This window comes from Perca fluviatilis, chromosome 7 (genome assembly GCF_010015445.1).
Source record: "Perca fluviatilis chromosome 7, GENO_Pfluv_1.0, whole genome shotgun sequence".
In the NCBI taxonomy this organism is placed as follows: domain Eukaryota; kingdom Metazoa; phylum Chordata; class Actinopteri; order Perciformes; family Percidae; genus Perca; species Perca fluviatilis.
This window is the reverse complement of record NC_053118.1, coordinates 7,091,390-7,112,171: the sequence shown is the minus strand read 5'-3', so window position 1 is coordinate 7,112,171 and position 20,782 is coordinate 7,091,390. Positions and strand designations below refer to the sequence as shown.

General features: G+C 42.7%; 1 protein-coding gene across 6 annotated transcripts in view; it reads right to left on the bottom strand.

Moving 5' to 3' along the window:
- Positions 1 to 20,782, bottom strand: part of cdk14 (cyclin-dependent kinase 14) — a 253,273-nt gene that overhangs the window by 180,264 nt on the left and 52,227 nt on the right. For 4 of the 6 annotated variants that reach the window (XM_039805595.1, XM_039805596.1, XM_039805598.1 and 1 more), the window contains one exon: positions 533 to 778. In XM_039805595.1, the coding sequence (XP_039661529.1) occupies positions 533 to 778 (246 nt within the window). Of the gene's footprint in view, positions 1 to 532; positions 779 to 17,779; positions 17,869 to 20,782 lie in introns of those variants that run through there. The other 2 variants (XM_039805599.1, XM_039805601.1) reach the window with 2 other exon arrangements.

The window sequence follows — 20,782 nt, the reverse complement described above, 5'->3', positions numbered from 1 at the left end:
ATAGAACATGTCCAACTTCAAAAATTTGCACGTTAACGAAGCTAGAAGTCAAATGCATAAAATTAGGGATTTTCAACAACAAGGCAGCCACGTTTGTTTACAGTCACGCACAGCCATGTGATGAAAATTCATCCAATCCGCGACTAAGAACGCAACCCCCAGCACCAAACCACAGCACAGCCTAGTGTTAAACAGTGGTGGAACAAGTATTCAGATCCCTTACTTCAGTAAAAGTACTAATACCACACTGTAAACATACTCTGTTACAATAAAAGTCCTGCATTGAAAATATTATCAGGAAAATGTAGTTAAAGTATTAAAAGTAAAGAAGAATCCTGGTCTGGCAATGCAAAACTGCTGTGAAACAAGACTTCATCATCATCTTCATCATCAGGTGGAGGACTTTGTCAAGTGTGCAGTTACAAAAATGTGGGTCACAAACATAAAGACAAGGATGAAGGATTTTGAATGGCTAACTGGTGTATTGATAAACCATACACTGGCTATTTCAGCGTGTGAAAGGTGTACTTACAGAACTAGGGCTGGAGTGTCGGCGCAGTTTGGGCGACTCCTTGCCGGCGGACGAGCTCTTGGCGCTGATGCAGGCATTGTTCTCAGAGTGGACCCTCTTCACCTGGCTGGCGGGCTTCTCGAACGGGTCGAAGCCGCTCTGCGTGCGCTGCACTCTCACCTTCTTGTCCTCAGGGATGGTGTCCAGGGGCTTGATGACCGAGTCTGTTCCCTGGCAGCTGCGTGTGGACATCTTTGTGACACATATCTGTCAAAATGGAATAGGGGGGAAAGGAAAGAAGGGAAAAGATAAAAGCGTTAAAGAGCATTAAAGAAGAAGAAAAAAAAAAAAAATCCATCTGCGATTCTCAGTGTTCATCCAAAAACTGACTCTGCCCCCGTCTTCCAGATCCTGCTTGTTTTTAATCTCTCTGTCAGCCTGGGTCTCTTCCCTTCCCGTAGAGCCTTGCTGTTACCTCTCTGCTAGGATGAGAGCCTTTTCATCTCCATCTCTCTTTTCTCTGATCAAAACAGATCCACACACACACACACACACACACACACACACACACACACACACAACACACACACACACACACACACACACACACACACACACACACACACACACACACACACACACACACACACACACACACACAATCCCACCTTATCTCTGACACACATCTACACATCCATACCATTGTGCCGACATGCTACAGATTGTCTCCTAGAAGCCCGTGGGGCACACAACGAGCCCTGCACTCCCCCCCCCCCGTCCATTTGCAGACACAAAAAGGCCTGTAACAATTCCAAATGTTGCTGTACAAATAAGTGTCTCAGAAATAATTGTCCCTTTCAGTCAAATTTATAAATATATTTATTTGTTACTTTTTCCAAACAAAACAAAGTTTTGAATGGATCCCAGGATCCATCTTTTGGTTATATCACTGTTATGTGACCCAGATAATGTAATAACAAAAAGGTACGCAGCGTAAGCAGTAAACCACACCTCTTTATTATCATAAAACATTTTATCCTAAATGAACATATAATTGACAGTAGTACAGTATTATATGGTTTTTCGGACCTCAGCTAATGTTAGCAATTAAGAGCGGTTAAACAAAAGAACTGCAAAACGTATGTTTAAAAAAACCTTTTGGTTAGACAGTTATATAATAACTGTTACAGGCCTAGACACAAAGCACCTTACCCGCAGCTCGGCGATAGACTGTGTCTACTGGACACAAAAGGCGCAGGCGGCATGACATGTTTTGCCACGGCTCCCTCCAGATTAAATATTTAGGGCCCGGGCTGCCCTGCAGGAAGAACTTTTATCTCAAGAGGAGGGCGCGGGGCTGGTGTTTTTTGTTTGGGGGGGGGCGCCGGGCTCGGGGGGGCCCCCGCCCCTTTTTCGCTTGGTTTTTTTTTTTTTTTCTACTTATTTTTCCATTATTTGATGGTGTGGCTGATTAAATAATTAGTGAGGGAGATTACAGTGTTTTCCCTAGGTTTGTGGAAGACTTCTGTGCATGTATGGGGGAGAGAGGTTACGCTTTTCACAGAAAAATTATGCAATTTGACATTTTGGACCGCTATCATTTCCATATCTGTGTCTTAAATGTTAGAGGCTAGAGCAGATACACTTGAAAAAGCGATGCGCAGACATACTTGCAAAGACGTCCAGGGACCAAATACAATCATTAGATCTGAAGAAAAGTTAGTTTATTGTTGGATATTAACTTCACAATTTGACTTAGTTCTGTCCCAAAATTTTTGGGTGCTTGCCGCAAAACTTTCGGTATACATATATCTCAACTCACACAGGCTAATACAAATTGCCTTTTAACAGACACTATAAAGGACTACAAACCAGATCCAGAATGGAACATTCCATAGGGCTTAGCGGGGGAAATAAGGGAGTTTGAGGAAAATATTTAATTGTGATCTCTCTGGCCAATATTGCTATTTGTTATCATTTTCTATAAATTTAAATAAAAAGGCCTGCATTTGTGTTCTACATGGCATTAAATGTATGTTTTGTACCGAGCATAATACAAATGTATCTTGTTTCCAAAAACAAATCTAAACAATTTACATGATTTAATAATCTGATTTACAGACGGTCATGTTGACAGCAAATTCATTAATAACTATGCCCACATTGTAGCCTACTTTGTTCAAGATAACTTGGTGTACACATTAAATACATATATAATATCTTGACTTTCTTCAAAGCTTTTGAAGAAAAGTAAGGACGTTAGCAATGTTCCAATTTTCCATTTCGAGCAAGAACTAAGATGGACGAGTTCCAATAGGAGGAGTAACAGAAGAACATGTCTCAGCAAATGAGCATGTGAAATGGGCCAGGAAATACACGAGAGAAAATAAAATGAAATGAGGAGTTTGGTAATGATGCAGCCGAGATGTCATAAACACGAGGCCCATGCATATCCAGTGTGTCCTTAGTGACAGCAGTTGTCATCTCAAACAGCACATAAACTCACACAAACAAATACCGTCATTCAGGACCAATCAGCCTCCAATGCATCAATACTTGATGAGAGTGTCTGGGAGGGGGGAGTTCAACAAGGCTAATGTTTCAAACACTTGATTTGAGTTACCCCTTTTATAATCGTGATCCTAGAAACCGCTATTCTACACCTACTATCACTACCTCGCCAGACCAGAAGAGCTCTTCTTACTGCTTCTGGCCGATTTCTCACTGAGGTGTTACTTCCGTTAACAACAGTAACAGCTTGTTTTGGTCTTGAGTATTGTCTTTTGGACTACGATACCCCCTGTTAGCCACATTGCTCTTCTCTAGCATTATAAACACCTGTGCTTGGTAACGGTTGTCAGCTTGCATACTCACAGGGGCATCTCCCCAAACATATTCACTGCATTAATAAACTGTTCTACTGTATGTACTAGGGCTGTCTTCGACTAAAGAAATTCTTAGTCGACTAACACTTATACGATTTGGTCGACCTTTGAGAGGTGGTTAAGACTAGAAAAGCACAATATAAATGTAGTTAATTAACCATCTGTTTCTCCACAATTAATCCTGAAAAAGCACCACTTTAAATCTTGTGTTTACTATAAATGTGCTCATAAGTTTCTTGGAAATGAGTAATTAAGCATGAATAAGCATAAAAAAATGACTTATCAACTAAAGAAATCTTAGTCGACTAAGACCAAAACGACCGATTAGTCGACTAATCGACTAAGAGGTGGCAGCCCTAGTGTGTACATACATCAGGACTAGGGGTGCACGATTCAGAAAATGTCCCGATTCGATATTGATTTTTAGGCTCAAGATTTGATTAAAAATTGATTTTCGATTCAAAAACCATTCTCGATTTAAAAAAAATAAAATAAACGATTCACAGTATGTAAATGTAGTTACTTTTCCCATGTGATTGCAGTAGACATACAATTTAAAAAATAAAAATAAAATATGAGTAGATTTTTTTAATTCTATGAATTGATTTTGAATCGGCAGACCTTGAATCGCGATTCGAATGTGAATCAGGACTGTTCTTAAATGACTGCATTTCTCAACATCTACATGGATTGGCGCACACTTTTGTATAGACATCCCTGGTTTCCAGAGGATGAATCCTCTTTGGGGACTTTGGTCATCCAATGACTAGGGCTGGGTACCGAACGCAATACTTTTTAGGCACCGAGCGAATTGCCTCTGAAGTATCGAGTATCGAAAAATGCCACGTCATTCAATACCCAATTTCAATACCTGCAAAACCAATAAGCATGCTTCTACCTAGATCTTATAATGCTGCTATTTTTATTAGTAAAATTGGTATAGAAAAATTTATAGTTTAGGAACCAGTATCAAAGTCACTGTATTGGTATCGGTACCAAAAATTTTGGAACGATACACAGCCCTACCAATGACTTGTCCTTTGTGGTTTGGAGTAAAGTATTAAAATTGTCTCTAACGCCCAAATAATCCTATGTAAGAGCAGCAATCCTTTGTGCTGTGTTGGTCATAGAATAGCTGACCAGGCAGTAGTTAGAGTAGCTCCTCCCAGGAGGAGCTGGAAAATCCTGGAGGAGGAAAGGTTGACTTAGCTGAAGGGATGGATTCCAGTAGCCAGGTCCATTTTGAATCCAGTTCCAAGTTGGTAAAATACCAACATTCGTTAAGCTACGTGGCCTACAAAAGCCCCTCATCAAATCTTACATTCATGATCTTTCTCAAATAATTTTCTGACACTACAGGCATCTACAAGACATCCGATGACGTACAGAAACACATGCTAACTCAGCGTCACAGCTGTTAAAAAGGACCAAACGATGGCGGACCGCCTTAACTCAAACATTCCAAAGTGTGAAAAAACCAACAACGTGCAACATTTGTGAGAGTCCCTGCTGAAATATTTATCTACCGTCCCTCATGTTGAAGTAAGACATTTTTTTTTATCATTTGAGAGTTCTCTGCCTTTAGGACACTGCCTGTATCAGTGAAACAGCCATTTCGCCTTCAGGTAAAATGAATGAATATTCTAAGAGGTCTTCATTCCCGACCTAACCCACTACCTAATTGGATAAGCTGATTTGGAACTGGATTCAGATTCAATTAAATGTTATTGAACCCCCATCCCTAATTGGCTGCTTTGTTGCCCCCATGACCCTGACAGGACAAGCAAATAGAAATGGCTGGACAGATCGATGGAGAGACAGCTGGATGGATGGATGAAGACGGATACATCCCCGGCACGTTCAATACTGAATCTGTACAAAACTTTACATGGGGAAGAAAAAGTTGAACCAGATTGAAAAAACAATAGAAGCTATATATACGATATGAAGGAAAATATCTAATTGCAATCATTTCGACTTGTATTACGATTGTGATATGATTCACGATATTGGAGGGAAGGGAGGGATCATTTTTGTATAATTATTCTCATTTTTATTGAAGAATATAATATAATTATAATATATAATGACCTATTTTATGCCGTCTAGTTCCCGGATGATTTAGCATTAGCTGCACGGCTTTGCTCCCATTCAGCCACAAAAGCATTAGTGAGGTCCATCCCTGATGTTAGGAGATGAGGCCTGGCTCACAGTCAGCGCTCCAGTTCATCCCAAAGGTGTTGGCTCTGTGCAGACCAGTAGAAGCACACTATGGTCTAAAATATGTATGCATGCTGTAGCATTAGGACTTCCCTACAACAACACATCAACCTTCACTTCGGGCTGCTGCAGAGAACCTATTAATCATGCACCTTTCCCTGACGGCAGCATCATGATGGAAATTACACACAGGGGATTCCCCCCACAAGTCTACTACATTATTGTGCCCTCATACTTACTTTTACACATACAAGAGTGAAGAACAAACATAGATAGCAGGGCTTCATACTGGCTCAGAATGGGCCTTTGTACAGTAAAAGGCAATGAATTTGTGTTACCTTGTTTGACAGAAATCTATGCATTTTCCTGTTATTTCTGACAATTTCATGAACAAAAATGTATATCACGCTAAAGTAAATGAAACCCCAATTAACACTGGTTAAAAATAATAATAATATTTAAATAAATCACGAGTCTGGTACAGGCTGACTGGAGATAAAACTGAGATTAGCTCTCATATTCAACTTTATGTTCTGCTTGTTCAACGGTTGTTTGCTAAATTGCTCTTAAAAACGCATTTGAAAAAGGATTTGAATTGCTATTTTTATTCTCAATTCTTATCATTTTGGTGCTGGTGATTTTCTTTTGGGTCTGGCTCAAATCTCTTTGGTGGGGCGCCAAAAAATCCTCTATGCAGGAAAAATCATGTATAGGCAACTATTATCTATTCATTACTGTGAAACGATCACTGCCTTCCTTAGACGGGGAGCAGATTATCTCCTCAAACCGGCCCGTAGCATCTTAACCTTACGGCTATGGAGGGCACTCTGCATTCATTCTTCATCCGTCACCATGGATACTGATAGATGCTGTGCTTGGTCTGTTGTTGGGTTACTGTAGAGTACGTACTGCTTAACTGTATGTTGTAGATTTAAAGGCAGTGGTGGCCTAAAGGTTAGAGAAGTGAGCTTGTGACTGTGAGGTCATCGGTTCAATCCCCAGACCGACAGGGGATCTGGAATCTGGGTGGAGAAAGTGAAAGAGCAGCGCTTGCCCCTCCCTCATTACCACCACTGAGGTGCCCTTGAGCAAGGCCCTCAACACCAACCGCTCCAGTAGAGCTGCTCAGACTGGGGTTGTACTGGGCAGCTTCCAGGTATGAATGTGTAACTGGGTGAATGTGATCAGGGCGTTCCTGCAAAAGAGAGGCTGCCTCTCTTTTTTGAACCTTGCCTGAATAAATAAAAGGTTAAAAAAATTAAAATAAAATAAAAAAAGATGTAAATGAAACTGATAATAGTAGCGGTGTAAAGATTCACCCATACGAATTGGTAATCGGTTGGAGTATCAACGTTACGACTACCCTGATACACGGACCCCTGGATTGATCTAAATGGCAGTGATGGCCAAATGAAGCCTCGAGAACCATTTTCTTTATTTTCTGAGCCCACTAGATGGCACTTTTTGTTAAACAAAGGGTTGAAAGCACACTGAGCTGCCATTCCTTGAGTGTTTTTCTTCAAACCGAGAACGGCATCTAGTAAAATTATGAAGAAAATGGTTCGCAAAGCTTCATTTGGCCATCACTACTAAATGGACCAAGAATCAGATGATGGCCCGATTCTAGCGATGCGAATCGGTTGACTGAAGCCATTCGGTTACTCCACAGTGCTGTGGAGATAGGTCTGGCAATGGGAGACTACTTTGTTAACTTTGCTACACCTCATAAACTGAGAAACTCAAACTGTTGTTGTAAAGTACCCTTCTGTCATCTAGTGGCCGTTATTGTGACATTGCCATCAGTGCTTGAAAATTGAATGGAATAGTGACATCAAATCATAGATTTGGAGAAGCATGTCACCCCTGGACATATTACTCTTAAATCTCTGTTTCCATAAGCTCTATGCAATTTCATATTAGTGTATGTGTTAACAGCAGCCAATTATGTTCTGTCCAGAGAGCATGTACAAATACAGCTTAAGGCTCTGACACACTAACCCGATTACCGGCCGTCGGACAGTCTGGCGAGGTCGGTGACTCGAGTCTGTTCGGTGTGTTCGGTGCCGTCGGCATCCATTTGGGCCTATTTGACTTGTTGAATCTGCCAGTGGGCAGTCAGACTCAATGGCCAATCTGATTGGTGGAGTGCTAGCCCTTGACTAGCGAATCAGTGCTTCTTCCACAAGAAGAAGCCCGAGAGCTGACAACACCAGTATCTTCTTATTACTAGCCATCGTATTTTCTTCCGTTCAGCGAGTAATGACGAAAACGATCCTTCTGGACTACTATCAAAAGTGACAAAAACTTCAGAAAAAGTGACAAAAAGCTGGGAAAAAAAGTACCAAAATTTCGGAAAAAGTGACAAAAACGTCAGAAAAAGTGACCAAAACATTGGGAAAAGTGGCAAAAAGTAGGTGGTCCAAAATGTTTGGTGAACCTAAATTGATGTGCGGGCCAGATCAGAATCTGCGACGGGCCGGATTTGGCCCGCGCGCCTTGAGAAACATGTGGTCTAGAGAGATGTTCCGTCATTTCCGGTTTTCATTTTTTGGGCGACAATACAGATTAGCGCCGCCTGCTGTTATAGAGATGTATTACGTCTTGCGCACGCGCAGAACATCCGCTCAAGTCGGCGTCACTTCGGTGTGTTCCGAGGCAGTTTTTTGAGAGACGGGAGCCGACTGATCAGTCCGACTGCCTTTTCTGCCGACAGTCGGGTTGGTGTGTCAGAGCCTTTAAGCAATTCTGGTAGAATTCTTGTCAACATACTTAAATAACGCTGGTTAAAATAAGTACTTGTATGTGAAAGTGGTCTCTTATAGTAACAAACCCACAGCAACATCTTCACGGAGCTATACTCCACTGTTCTTATTAATCTATTAAGAAAATAAAAGCAGCTTTAAGTCCAAATAAGACAAATAAGGGTAACAGGAAGGCTTTGCTCATTGGTTTATGCCAACATGGATTTCCTGCTACATCTGGCTTTCCTCCGTTGCCAGGTTGGAAACACCCCGCCAAGACAGGAAAACCCCGCCACGGATGCAATTACACCATATCGATTCTGGTTGAAGGACAGCCTCTTTAATCACCACTATTCCCCTCTGCCACCACCGCCAACACACACATGCACACACGTAAACTAAGGATCATAAACTGCAATGTTTTCCTATCTTCAAATTATTCTGTACTGCTGCAGTGACCCCATTGCCCCACAGGGATCTTTTAAGATGCATCTTATCTTAGCGTTGTCATACAGTAATGGAAAAGGTAGACAGTAACACAGTGGGCAGGCCCAGGCTAATGCAACTATCTCCAGAGAAGTAGATACTGATGACATTGGCTCGAAGGATGACAAGGACCACGTAGGCCATAAAAGACCAATCAGCCATGAAGCCTACTTACGTGCTCTGCTAACTCACGGCTATCAGCCATATTAACTGGGCCCAGACAGGACTTACCCACTGTATGAATCACATTTCCATTTCACCGAGACAAAGCAGGGCTATCGGCTTGCCTGGGCTCATCATTCTGGGTTCAAGACGATAGAGAGACGATACACCAGAGGAGAGACTGGAAAAAACACCTCATCCTCCTCCCATTCACACTTACTGGAGCGCACAAGCCTTTGTTTCAGTGTTCTTGAATGGCAGATGTAGGTGTTTGTGTTTGGTGTCTGTGTGTGTGTGTGTCTAGCTGGTGCGTACTCAAACACAACAGCTTTTGTGTGATGCCTTGGTCACTGCCTGCCTGCAGAGATTTGAACTATAGATGGGTGAACGGAAAGGAATGATGTACTGATACAATAATGACAGTTAAACAGAAGAAGATGTGATTGAGGGGTAAGCGGACATGTCAGTGTGGTGACATTTCAGTAACGGTAGGACTAAGTGATGTTTTTCAGCGGAACGTGCTGCCTTATGTCTCATACTGTTGATATGGCTCATGTAGTGGAGCGGTGTGCATGGTTTTTTATGGCTCAGATTGGGCCTTTGGGTGGTAGAGTAAAGGCAAAGAGTCTGTGTTACCTTATTTGACAGAAATATTTACATTTTCCTGTTATTACTGACAATTTGATTTACAAAAATGTATATTATGCTTGAGTAAATAAAACCCCAATTAACAAAACTGGTTGAACGAATAATACTAATATTTAGATAAATGACCAGGGGTCACCAGTGCAGCTCGACTCTGGAGATAAAACTGAGACTAGTTCTCATATTCAAGTTTATGTTCCGTAATTTACCAACCGTGATGGTTGGTAAATTGCTTTTAAAAACACATTGAGAGTGGATTTGAATTGCTATTTTTAAGTCACAATTCTTATCATTTTGGTGTTGCTGATTTTCCTTTGGGGCTGGCTAAAACCTCTTTGGGTGGCGCCAAAATCCATCTATGCAGGAAAAACCCTGGTGTGTGACTCTGATTTATCCCAGCCGAACTGCAAGTGTAGGGAGGCAGCGAGGCAGAAGCCAACACATGGAAGCTACAAGCCACACATGCTTTAAAAAGGTCCAATGTGTGGGAATTTCTCCCATCTAGCGTTGAGATCATATATCGCAATCAACTCTCTCGCACCACGCAGTTCAAAGTACGTATTACAGCTACGGTAGCCTCCACACTTTTTTTCTGAGGACGCCGGTCTCTTGCTCTTTTCAATCTCCTTTTTCTTTTTCTGGGCGAAGAAGAAGAAGACTCCTGTTCCTGAAATTTGCTTACAAACAGTTTATAAGAGCTCTTTCACAGAATTTGGGTAAAATTGGGGCGGCAGGCGCTCAGTCTGTGGGAACTTGACTTGGTAACTGGAGGGTTGCCGGTTCAAGTCCCTGCACGGACCAAGTACGGAGTGTGGACTGGTAGCTGGAGAGGTGCCGGTTCACCTCATTGAGCAAAGCACCAAACCCCCAACTGCTGGATTAATAAAGTTTACTTTCTTGGCAGTCTTGTGGTACTCAAGATCAGTCTTGGTCTCGAGACTGGTCTCAAGACCACTTTCTGAAGGTCTCGGTCTCGTCTTGGAATCGGCCGCATTTTTACTATGTCTTGTCTCATATCAGATAAAGAGGACTCTGGATTTTATTTCAAGACTGGTCAAGACGATGGATGCCTTTTTATTATTTTATCAAGGCATTTCTCGTGATACACTTATGGCAATAAAAGAGGTGAATGAAGAAGAATATTAATTTGTTTTCTCTGGGTGTTTTCATGGGACTGATGGGATTCCAATCAATTTGCCTATGGTTAGCATTTTCCACATTGTATTGTGGCATGCAGGGCTGGACTCCCACTGGTCTGGGTCTTGGTCTTGACTCGGTTTCAACCAAGGGGGTAAGCGGGCATCTGGAAAGCGTACCTCCTATGGGGAGATTGTAGGCTAACAAGCCATCACCTCCCGTTAGCATCCCATTGACTGCCATGTCACTTTGACAGCGAATAACTTTACATCTGAAGTGTTTAAAGACTCTGTTTGTCCATTGTTTATTTCTAAAGAAACACGACAATGTATAAAAGGCTCCATTACCTTGTACCTCACGTTATGGCTCCGTAGCAGACGTTTTTGTAAAAATAGGCTAACGATTGGGTCATAACCACGTGACTTTCTGTCGCACAGTAGAGGAATTACGGTATAGTACAGGAGAAGCTCACAGGCAGTTTGGACTTACATTAACTGTTTAATTAAATTAATTAATTACTTATTTAATTAAAATGTTGAATTACTAATGTTAACTAGCATTTTAGTTAGCAATAATTAGCCTGTGCTTATGTTATCTCCTTACATATACCTACGCTCTCCGTCTCTGCAAGATTGGGAATGATTGAGATTTCTCTCGGCACAGCTACCAGAAGACTTCCAACTTTCAGACAGGTTGCTCACGTCACATCTACATCGTCAAGCTCAGTTTGAGGCTGCTCAGCACGCTCAGCCAGCACCGGAAAAGTGACTTCACTGGTCTCCGTCGAAGTATATGGCGTAGCTGTGTCCATTATTTTACCGTCTTTGGTTTCAACCCCTCAAAGTCTTGGTCATGTCTCGGTCTCGATACACTCTGGTCTTGGCGATGGCTTGGTCTCGGTTTTGGTGGTCTTGACTACAACACTGCATCTTGGTAGTGGGGCTGAACCGAAGCATTAAAGTTGCGGGTTGTAAAACCAAAAAATGAGCTGAAACACGCTAACACGCTCTGTAGAGTTAGGTGTTGATTCCCTGTGGGTTCATCACTATGAGCACATAGCATGTAGTCACTGGATAAATTCATGTAAAAAAAATATTGATTTGTGCTACTTTAAGCACCCCACCACATTACTCTTCTCCTGTTCTTTTAACTTTATCTGGTTTAATGTATAAATAATACCTAATTTCTGTGAATCAAATGCATTCCCCAACGCCAACATTCTTATATGTAAAAAACAGGGCTGTCAGCATTAACGCGTTAATCGCAATGCGATTAAGGGCCAAGCATAACGCGTACATTTTTTTTTATCGCATGCCGCCATTTATTAGCTTATTTTACACTACACTCGGCTTTGCGTCGTGCCTAACAGGCTACTATTTTGACCCTTTACCGCACCTTTACTTATCATCAAGCTGTCATACTTCCTCGTAACACATCCTCCTGCTGCAGGCTGCAGGCATGATGGAGAAATGCAGCAGCAACACAATTCTGAATGGCGCTTTTTATTTTCCAAAACGGCTCGTAGACAAGTCGAAAGCCATATGCACATCGTGTAAAGCCAAATTAAAATATCTGCTGTATGTTTTTTGAATCTTTGCACACCAATTCTCGTCACTTTTCGTGTAAAACCATGAATATCTTCGAGGAGACTCACCCAAAGAGAGCGCTGCTCCAACGGCCATTGTGAACAGCTATACAAAACTTTTGTCTTTAGACACTTGGTATGTACTCGTTCCCATACCTTGGCGTTTGGGCTCGGATTGTGATGAATCTCTACACAGATACACATGAATAAGATTTATTAAATCTGTGAGTTTTAATATTTTAGAGGTTATTTTGTGATGGAATACGTTCATTTCCTTTTTGGCACACACCAACCTAGTTTCCGATCTCCTTCAGTTCCGTTGGCCTCCTGTCAAAGCCAATGTGACTCCTCACTGCAAGTCACTCTCATTAAGTGCACCGGCAAAAAAAAGAATATGTAAATGCATTTTTTGGTTACTTTGCTGCTGTGCCTGCCTCTTCATCATTTTGAACACCAACCTTAAGATATTTTGGAATTCTTAATTAACGTGGTGGAATAAGCCAACTGATGCCCCAGATAGTGTCTCTTTGTTACTAAACCTACATCACCGCAGAAACAACTTTGGATAGATCGGAATGGGTTTCTTATTAAGTTGATGAAGCAAGTTGTTCCCCTCAGATTCCTGTCCAAAAGGCAAAGGTAAATCTGATTTGTTTGATGGATCTCAGTGGTAAATTAAGTTCTGTTTAACTGTAACATATTGCACCATCGTGAAACTACAGGCAGTTGTTTTGCTTTGTGATGATCACAAACTGGACCATGACCCCGCATGTTTTATCCCCCATTTTATGCATTTATCGCTGCTTATATTTGTTCCCATGTGTATCAGTGGTTCTAACTCCAAATAAGCTTCACAGTTCAAACTTATTGACCACTGCCCGCCAGCAGCCAGACTGAAGGAGGTTTCTGAGATCCAGCAGACTACTTGGTGGAGGAAATGTTCTGGCCAGTTAGTGACTCAGCCAGGCCTTCTACCTCCCATTGATGAGTACAGCTGGACTTTGATTGGGATTCTGGAGAATAGAAAGCATCGACATACAAATGACTAAATTGGCTGGCTTCCCGGCACTTCCGGCATCATGAGAGCGCACAGTCACTCAGGAGAATGGCTGTGACCTGGCAAGCACCTTACCTCATCCTCCACCCCACCAACTTCTTTTCTTTTTTTTTTTAAACCAGCCCTGACAGCCTCTACCCTCGCTCATCTTCATAAAACTTAAGCAGGAGCACAGCATTGTAATGACAATACTTTATTAAACGGAGAAACTTTTCACTTTGTTACAATGCTGGTGGCAATTTTCTCATTCTGTGTCCCTAAACACAAGGGCTTCTCTGAGATTTATTACAGCGTTTGGATGCATCATTAAGCTGGAAAAGCATCAGAATAAGTTGTCATCACTTAAAGGGGCTTTCACATCGCCGCACGGTAATTTGCTGCCTCCAGTCATTTCAATGAGGGGAAGTCGGCAGACGGGAGGCGGTTTTGATCACGGTGGTAGGGGTATGAAGCGTATGCGGCCCACGTGAACGTGCACATATTCTGCTCTGCCGCACAGAGTTCACTGTGCTGAACTTTAAGCGGTAACCGTTGGGCTAAAGGAACCGCTTCTGACAGTGCATCCCAACGCTTTAGGGAAACGCTCTAGCAATTAGGCGGTACGGCACCGCGGTATAAACTAGCTTAAGTCTGGCTTCCAAAGTTACTTTAAAAATTCTTGCAATTCCAGCATCACTGCTTTTCTCTTAAAGTGCACTAAATGTACTGTTCTGGGGGTCGAGATAGGAAACAAACAGAAACATGGACACAAATGGTATTTAGTTTCCCATATGCCATACCATTCATCATTGTTAGTCAATGGTTGACGTTAGTTAGTTCATTTACAGATTGTCTGCAACATATTCACCTGTACTATGTATTTCATATGTATACACATCTATACACTTATATATGATTAAAGGTGTGATTTAGTATTGCAATTGAATACGGTTCCATACTCACAGGAGACAGATTACAAAAATAATGGTCAAAATCAAAAGCAGCAGAGGCCAAGATTCCAATATGGGTTATACTGGGTCATACACTGCCAATAATGCAAACTGAAAGCATCTTTTTTGTAACACCTGCTAGTTAAGTGCCTGCTCCACACCACCAGCAGTCCGAAACACAAGCTTCCCATTGTAAATGAGTATTTTTATAGCCCAAATTGAGATAACCCTGATGAAATCATCGGGCAAGGTGTTTTTCTCAGACTAGACAAAGCTCCTGCAGAGGCACAGCTTTACAATATACAGTACATCATACATTCAACTTTCACAGGCTGAATAGTGCTCCCCGTGGTAAAATGATTGTAGTCTGTAAAAATGTGTTTACATGAGTCTACGGTCAGGCACAACAGAGCCGAATGCTGACCTCAACACGCCAACATGTACACAATCACAAATGCTTACCCGGTTCACCATCTTAGTTTAGGGCATTAGCATGCGAACATTAGCATTAAAAAACAGTAAAATAAGTACAAGTTGAGGCCTATGGGAATGCCATTAGTTTTGCAAGTATTTTGTCATAAACCAAAGTATCAATCACATTGGGATCCTGAGGGGAGCATGAATGGCTGTACCAAATTTTATGGCAACCCATTATGTTGAGATATTCCAATCTAGGCCAAAATGGTGGACCAACCAATAGTTCCATCCATAGACAGTCATTAGGATGCAGTACTGTGTAGTCCTTAGTGTCTGATGTTGAGATGTTACAGAAGAGTGTCCACATGAAATCAGCGTAACAAAATGCCATTAACTGGATGTGGATCACAGGGCTAGTTGGGCATTCACTGCTGACTCATTGTCACAAGTGCCACTTAAGCAAACACCTTCATTTTGTAGCCACTTGATATGAATCACACCGTGTGCCATTGACTCCATCTCTGGGGAAATGCATCCAAATTAAAGCATCTTTTGTTAGATACCTGACCTCTCCTTCCAGGAGCCAGCACTGAACCTCTGGATTAATTTGATGAAGTATTCAAGTTAGTAGTAACCTCCACAGGAGACAAGCAAAAAACATGCCTTGGAGGGTACACTACATCGAGGACAAGATCAAAACAAAGAGCTGGTATAAATACAGAGGAAGATAACCTTGCTTTCAACTATTTGCTGCTTGAATACAGCCCCACAAAGCCAGCCTACTTTCAGCCGCTCCGTTTCCACAATGTGATTTTAGTCTGGAAAACATCCGTCATGGTATCGACTGAGAAGGATAGTTTGAAACTGGACCGGTCGGTCGACTATAGGTAGTAGTGGTTCCCAACCGCTTTGGATAAACTGCTCACAGCTCATAGTAATATGTAACCTTTGACAAAAGGTCCTTACAGACTGCCTAAGTTTGTTTCTAACGTCAATAACCAGTACAAGAAAAGTCTGTTCCATGCCCTAAAATTGTCACCTGTGACCCACAGTGCTGCCTACTCGGTCACTAAAACTTTAGACGAATTGTAGGAGCCACAGGGTTTTGTTTGACCTATGAGCAAAGTTCACTAATGCAAAGTCCACCCAATAGTTTCCGGACTATCAGAAAGTACTACCTCCAGAGCAGGTACACTAGAAACTATTGCAGAGGATGTAAACATAGTGTCTGGTTCTTGAAATGGTTTCTGGCTTCCTGGAAAAGTTTCCTGCAGCGCAAACAAGCTCATGGTCATTTTTGAAAAGGGTCCCAAGTCAAAAAGTTTGGAAATCATTGGTTTCATTGGTATGCTTCAAAGAAAGTGTGTAACAGATTGTCAAACGGCACTTTGGAACCCCCCCATTTCAAATGGCCAAATGTAATATTCCAAATCAGACAATCCAACAATCACGCCCACTTTAAACAGTAATAGGCCAGGAGTACGGAGATGGGAAAGTAGGCAGGGTTTGATCTTCTCTTTCAAGGAACTATCCTATCCACACAACGCTTATTGCTACTAGGGCGATTCATTGCATCAAGCCAAAATAAATTGAGTACTTGGAGAGAGATCAGGGAGACAGTGGGAAGCAGCCAGGAGGAGAATATGGCGGCAGGGTTTTGGGCTGCCATTCAAAAACAGGTACGGACGGACGACAATTTGTACAACCTAGTTTGTGTGGAGCATACAGAAATCTTAAGGCTTAAGTCACTTATCTATTAGAAAGCCTACTTGAAATTACATGTCCCCCCCCTACACACACACCTTGCCAGGGCCATGATGAAAGAAGTGGAAATTGTGGGCAGGCGCTGCAAGGCGACAGATTTTATATAATTAAAACAAAATAAAAGAATTTACTGAGGCAAACTTTGGATTTGCTTCCCAGTTAAGATGACACTACTGTAGATTTGGCCCTGTATCCTGACAACACTTATTCTCTCTCAAACACGACACCCTGACACTCCTCTCCTCCTGTTTCAGCCCTCCTTCGTTATTCCGTCTCTCTGTCACTCTTTCCTAACAGCCTGGCCTGCTGCCTTCCCGAGGAGCTGCATATGGCCCTGCAGAAAGCCCTTCTAAGCGTCCACGAGAAGCTGCCACAGATGGTAAACGGCCTGTCCCCGTCTCTCTTCCTCGTCCTACCCACAGTGCCCACATTCCATCCCTCTGGGCTCGGAAAAGACGAGTGTGTTGCAAATTTGCCCAAAGTAGGACGACATATTGTAGAGTGAGCAGGAAAATGCTGCAGCAGAGCATCCCGTCCATTAGACCAGTAAACATCAGCTCCCATTTCCACCGCCACAAACGGAAATGCTACCTATTAGCACAGAAGGGATGTGTGGCAGTGATGGTGAAGGGGTGTGTGTGTGTGTGTGTGTGTGTGTGTGTGTGTGTGTGTGTGTGTGTGTGTGTGTGTGTGTGTGTGTGTGTGTTTGGGGGGGCAGTTCTGATGTTGTGTCAGACAGAAGGCAACAATGAGACTTTGTAGCAAAAAAACTGCAGATAAAGCTAAACACACACACACACACACACACACACACACACATACATACATTGCCTTCTCCCTTTTCCCGCTACTTCCTTCCCATCCCTAGAGTCTCTCGTCACATCCTCACACTGAGACTCAGGTGGGCCATCCCCCTTTCCAGCTGTCATGCTACATGAGAGCTCATCATCACCCTGCACCCCCACAAACAAAACCACAACAACACACACCATGCATGCATATCTACAACCGATATCTGCCCTATTAATGCACATATACTGACATGCCCGCGCATCTGCACATCGCCTCGTACAATGTGTGTGGCATGTCTGGGGAAGAATCTTCACGCTCAAAAACACACTCAAACACACACGCTAACAGAAGCTATGTATCCAAAGCAAAGGGAAGAAAGGGGGGGGGGGGAAAGGTAGTGGCAAGGGATGCAGGACAGAATAAGCACTAATCTCAGCCTTCCTCTTACCTTCCAGGAGGAAACAGCTCACCTGGATGCCTCTGAAGAGCAGACAGAACGCATTCAGGCCAACCTCTCTCCCTGCAAACCAGCTCAAAACATCTCCCTCCCTCCCTCCCTCTCTCTCTCTCGCTCTCTCTCGCTCTCTCTCGCTCTCTCTCGCTCTCTCTCTCTCTCTCTCTCTCTTTCTCTCTTCCCTCTCTTCCGCTCCCTTTGCAAGCTGGAAATGATGAGATTGTACTATGATCAGAGGGGGGAGTGAAACCTGAGGCGGCCGAGGCTATTAGGAGGCGGCGCCGTTTCTGGCCGACAGCCCCGAGAGACGGTGAGCTCGTGGCTCAAGAGGGACAAAGAGGGGAGGTTGCGAGGGGTTGAGAATGGGTGCGATGCAGCACACGAGAGGGAGAAAAAAAGTCTGCAAGGACATCCTGAAACCCTAGAGGACCCCCCGCTCAGCTGAGATGGTAGAGCCCGGATGAGCGTAAGGAAGCAAAACAGTGTCTGCAGCAGCAGCAGCTAGCAGCTAGCAGCTGAGGCTACAGTGATGCAGCTTCGGCACGAATGTGTGTGAATGTGAGCTGAGCTAAGCTAAGTGAAGATGAGCTGCGTTAGACCTGGCTTGTTTTTTTTTCTGCCTCACTGGGCACCTCAGATGAAATTTGAAACCTGGGTGCCTGAGCAGCCCAAAGCACTGAGTAGTGCTATAAGATTCTACGATAAGAACACATTAAACCCTCCTCATCATCTATGACCTCACTCAGTAAAAATGGGTTTTGTTCCCAAATATGGCAGGAGAGAGGAGTAACTAGCGTGCAGCACCTTTTAAAACTAATAGATTCAACCCCAGGTTCTACTGACATGCTAATGACATTGACCGTTTTCCGATTGACTGATCTCTGTCTGAATAATATATTTGACAACTTTTTGTCTGAAATTTTTCATTTTATAATGTACTTAGTGTATTTTTATCTCACCTCTTGAAGGTATAATATACAGTATTTTACAAAAAAAAACAATATAGTAGGGCTGAAATCAGATGCCAATATTGCGACGATATGGTAATATCGACATCGAAGTATTTGCTCAAATATTTTGTGAAAGCACTAACTGTTGTTGACAAAATATTTTCACAATTAGATTTTAGATAAATAATCATCAAAAGTGTGGATATAATGGCAAAGGGGTTAAAGGCAAATACTGTGATAGAACAGCCTGTTAAGTTCAGACAATGACATCACTGTACTGTAATGCAGCCCATATACCATATAACTATATACGGTATCCAAAATCTAAGACGATATCTAGTCTCATATCACGATATCGATATAACATCGATATATTGCCCAGCCCTACAATATAGTATAGACTAATACACAAATAATCCCTTTCAATCATCACTTATGACTGATTAGAAGTGTGTGACGGTGTCTATATCGGCAAAGAGCCTGCCCTCTGCCTGGATTAGTTCTCTTTTCTTCTTATTTTGCTGTGTGCGGGACGTTTATGGGCGTCAGCAAAGAGCCTTTGGCTGGAGAGAGAAACACTGACTGAAACAAAACTGTAGCTAAGTCATTTGAAAGTGTGGATCCAATACAGATGAATTGAAATGTCTGGAAGGTGTAGCCACCACCACAACAATACAGTATGTTTAACGGTCTAGCAGCACGGTAGAGAGAAGACAATGCCATTTCTCCCAACAACCACTAGTAGAGTTAGGTCGATTTCCGCTTTCACCGGTCCGGGTCCAGCGTATGAAGCTAAACCGGTTTCCTTTCATGATAACCGGTTGTCACTAGGACACCTTCCAGCAGATTAAAAAGTAGCCTACATTAGCAACCTGGCGCCGGCGGTGTTACTGCCCTAAATCCAACTTGCATTTCAAGCAGTGTGTGTTGTGTATGTTTTTGTGACATTTCTTTATTTACATTTTGTCAAAAAGAAAAATCAATAGCAAATGACGGTCTCCTCGGCTGTGAACCGCTCCTGGCGTGCGCCCATGGATGTATTAAGAGCGTGCGCCTAGCAAATCCGCCATTATAATAGCAATCCGCCATGGAACAATCGCGCCTGCTTTTAAAAGGGAATGTGAGATAACGCTCCGATTGGTTTATTACACGTTACGCCCAAACCCCACCTATGAGTAATGTTGCTACTTCAGACCAACCCATTTTAGATTTGCGTCGTTCGCAAGAGTCATTTATCCCGCTGGTATAATAGCAACCGCGCCCAAGATCCGACCCACAAAGCTACTTGCGTTTGCCGTTTTATACTTGCATTTCAGATCGTAAAAATAGGGCCCCAAGTGGTAAAATTCAGTATACCGGTCCGGTGTTAGGCATGATATCAAATCCAAATGTTTACACCAGCCCAAGCCTAACCAGTAGGCAAAGACAGATGAATGTATGAATACGGGTGTTAGATTGTCCAAATCCTCCATTCGTTTTGACTTTTAAGGTTACAATATAATCTAATTTTCAATTCAAACTTCTTTTTCCCCAGCAATGCCACAATAAGAGCCACAAGATGGCAGAAGGATACTTTACAACAACAGTTTAAGTTTCTCAGTTTACAAGGTGCAATTGATTGCACCATTAGTTTAACGAGGTGCACCTGAATGCTCCATGTAGACCTGTCGAAGCCCACATGCTTAACTTCAAAGTTTGTTTCCATAACTCAATCACGGGGAAGGCAAAATTTTGCCACGGTGACTTGAGGGAAGCAGCAGGGTTTTCTGTTATTTCTCCGTCATCTTCGACTCCAGCAGTGGCCACTGTGTCTGGAAAAGTTAAGCTAACGTTACCCTGTTTCTTTCGCTGCAGGCTACCAGTCGGTTAGCCAACGTTGCCCTGTGTCTTTAGCTGCATGCTACCAGCCAATTAGCTAATGTTACCCTGTGTCTTTAGCTGCATGCTACCAGCCTGTTAGCTAATGTTACTCTGTGTCTTTAGCAACATGCTACCAGCCTGTTCGCTAATGTTACCCTGTGTCTTTAGCTGCAAGCTACCAGCCGGT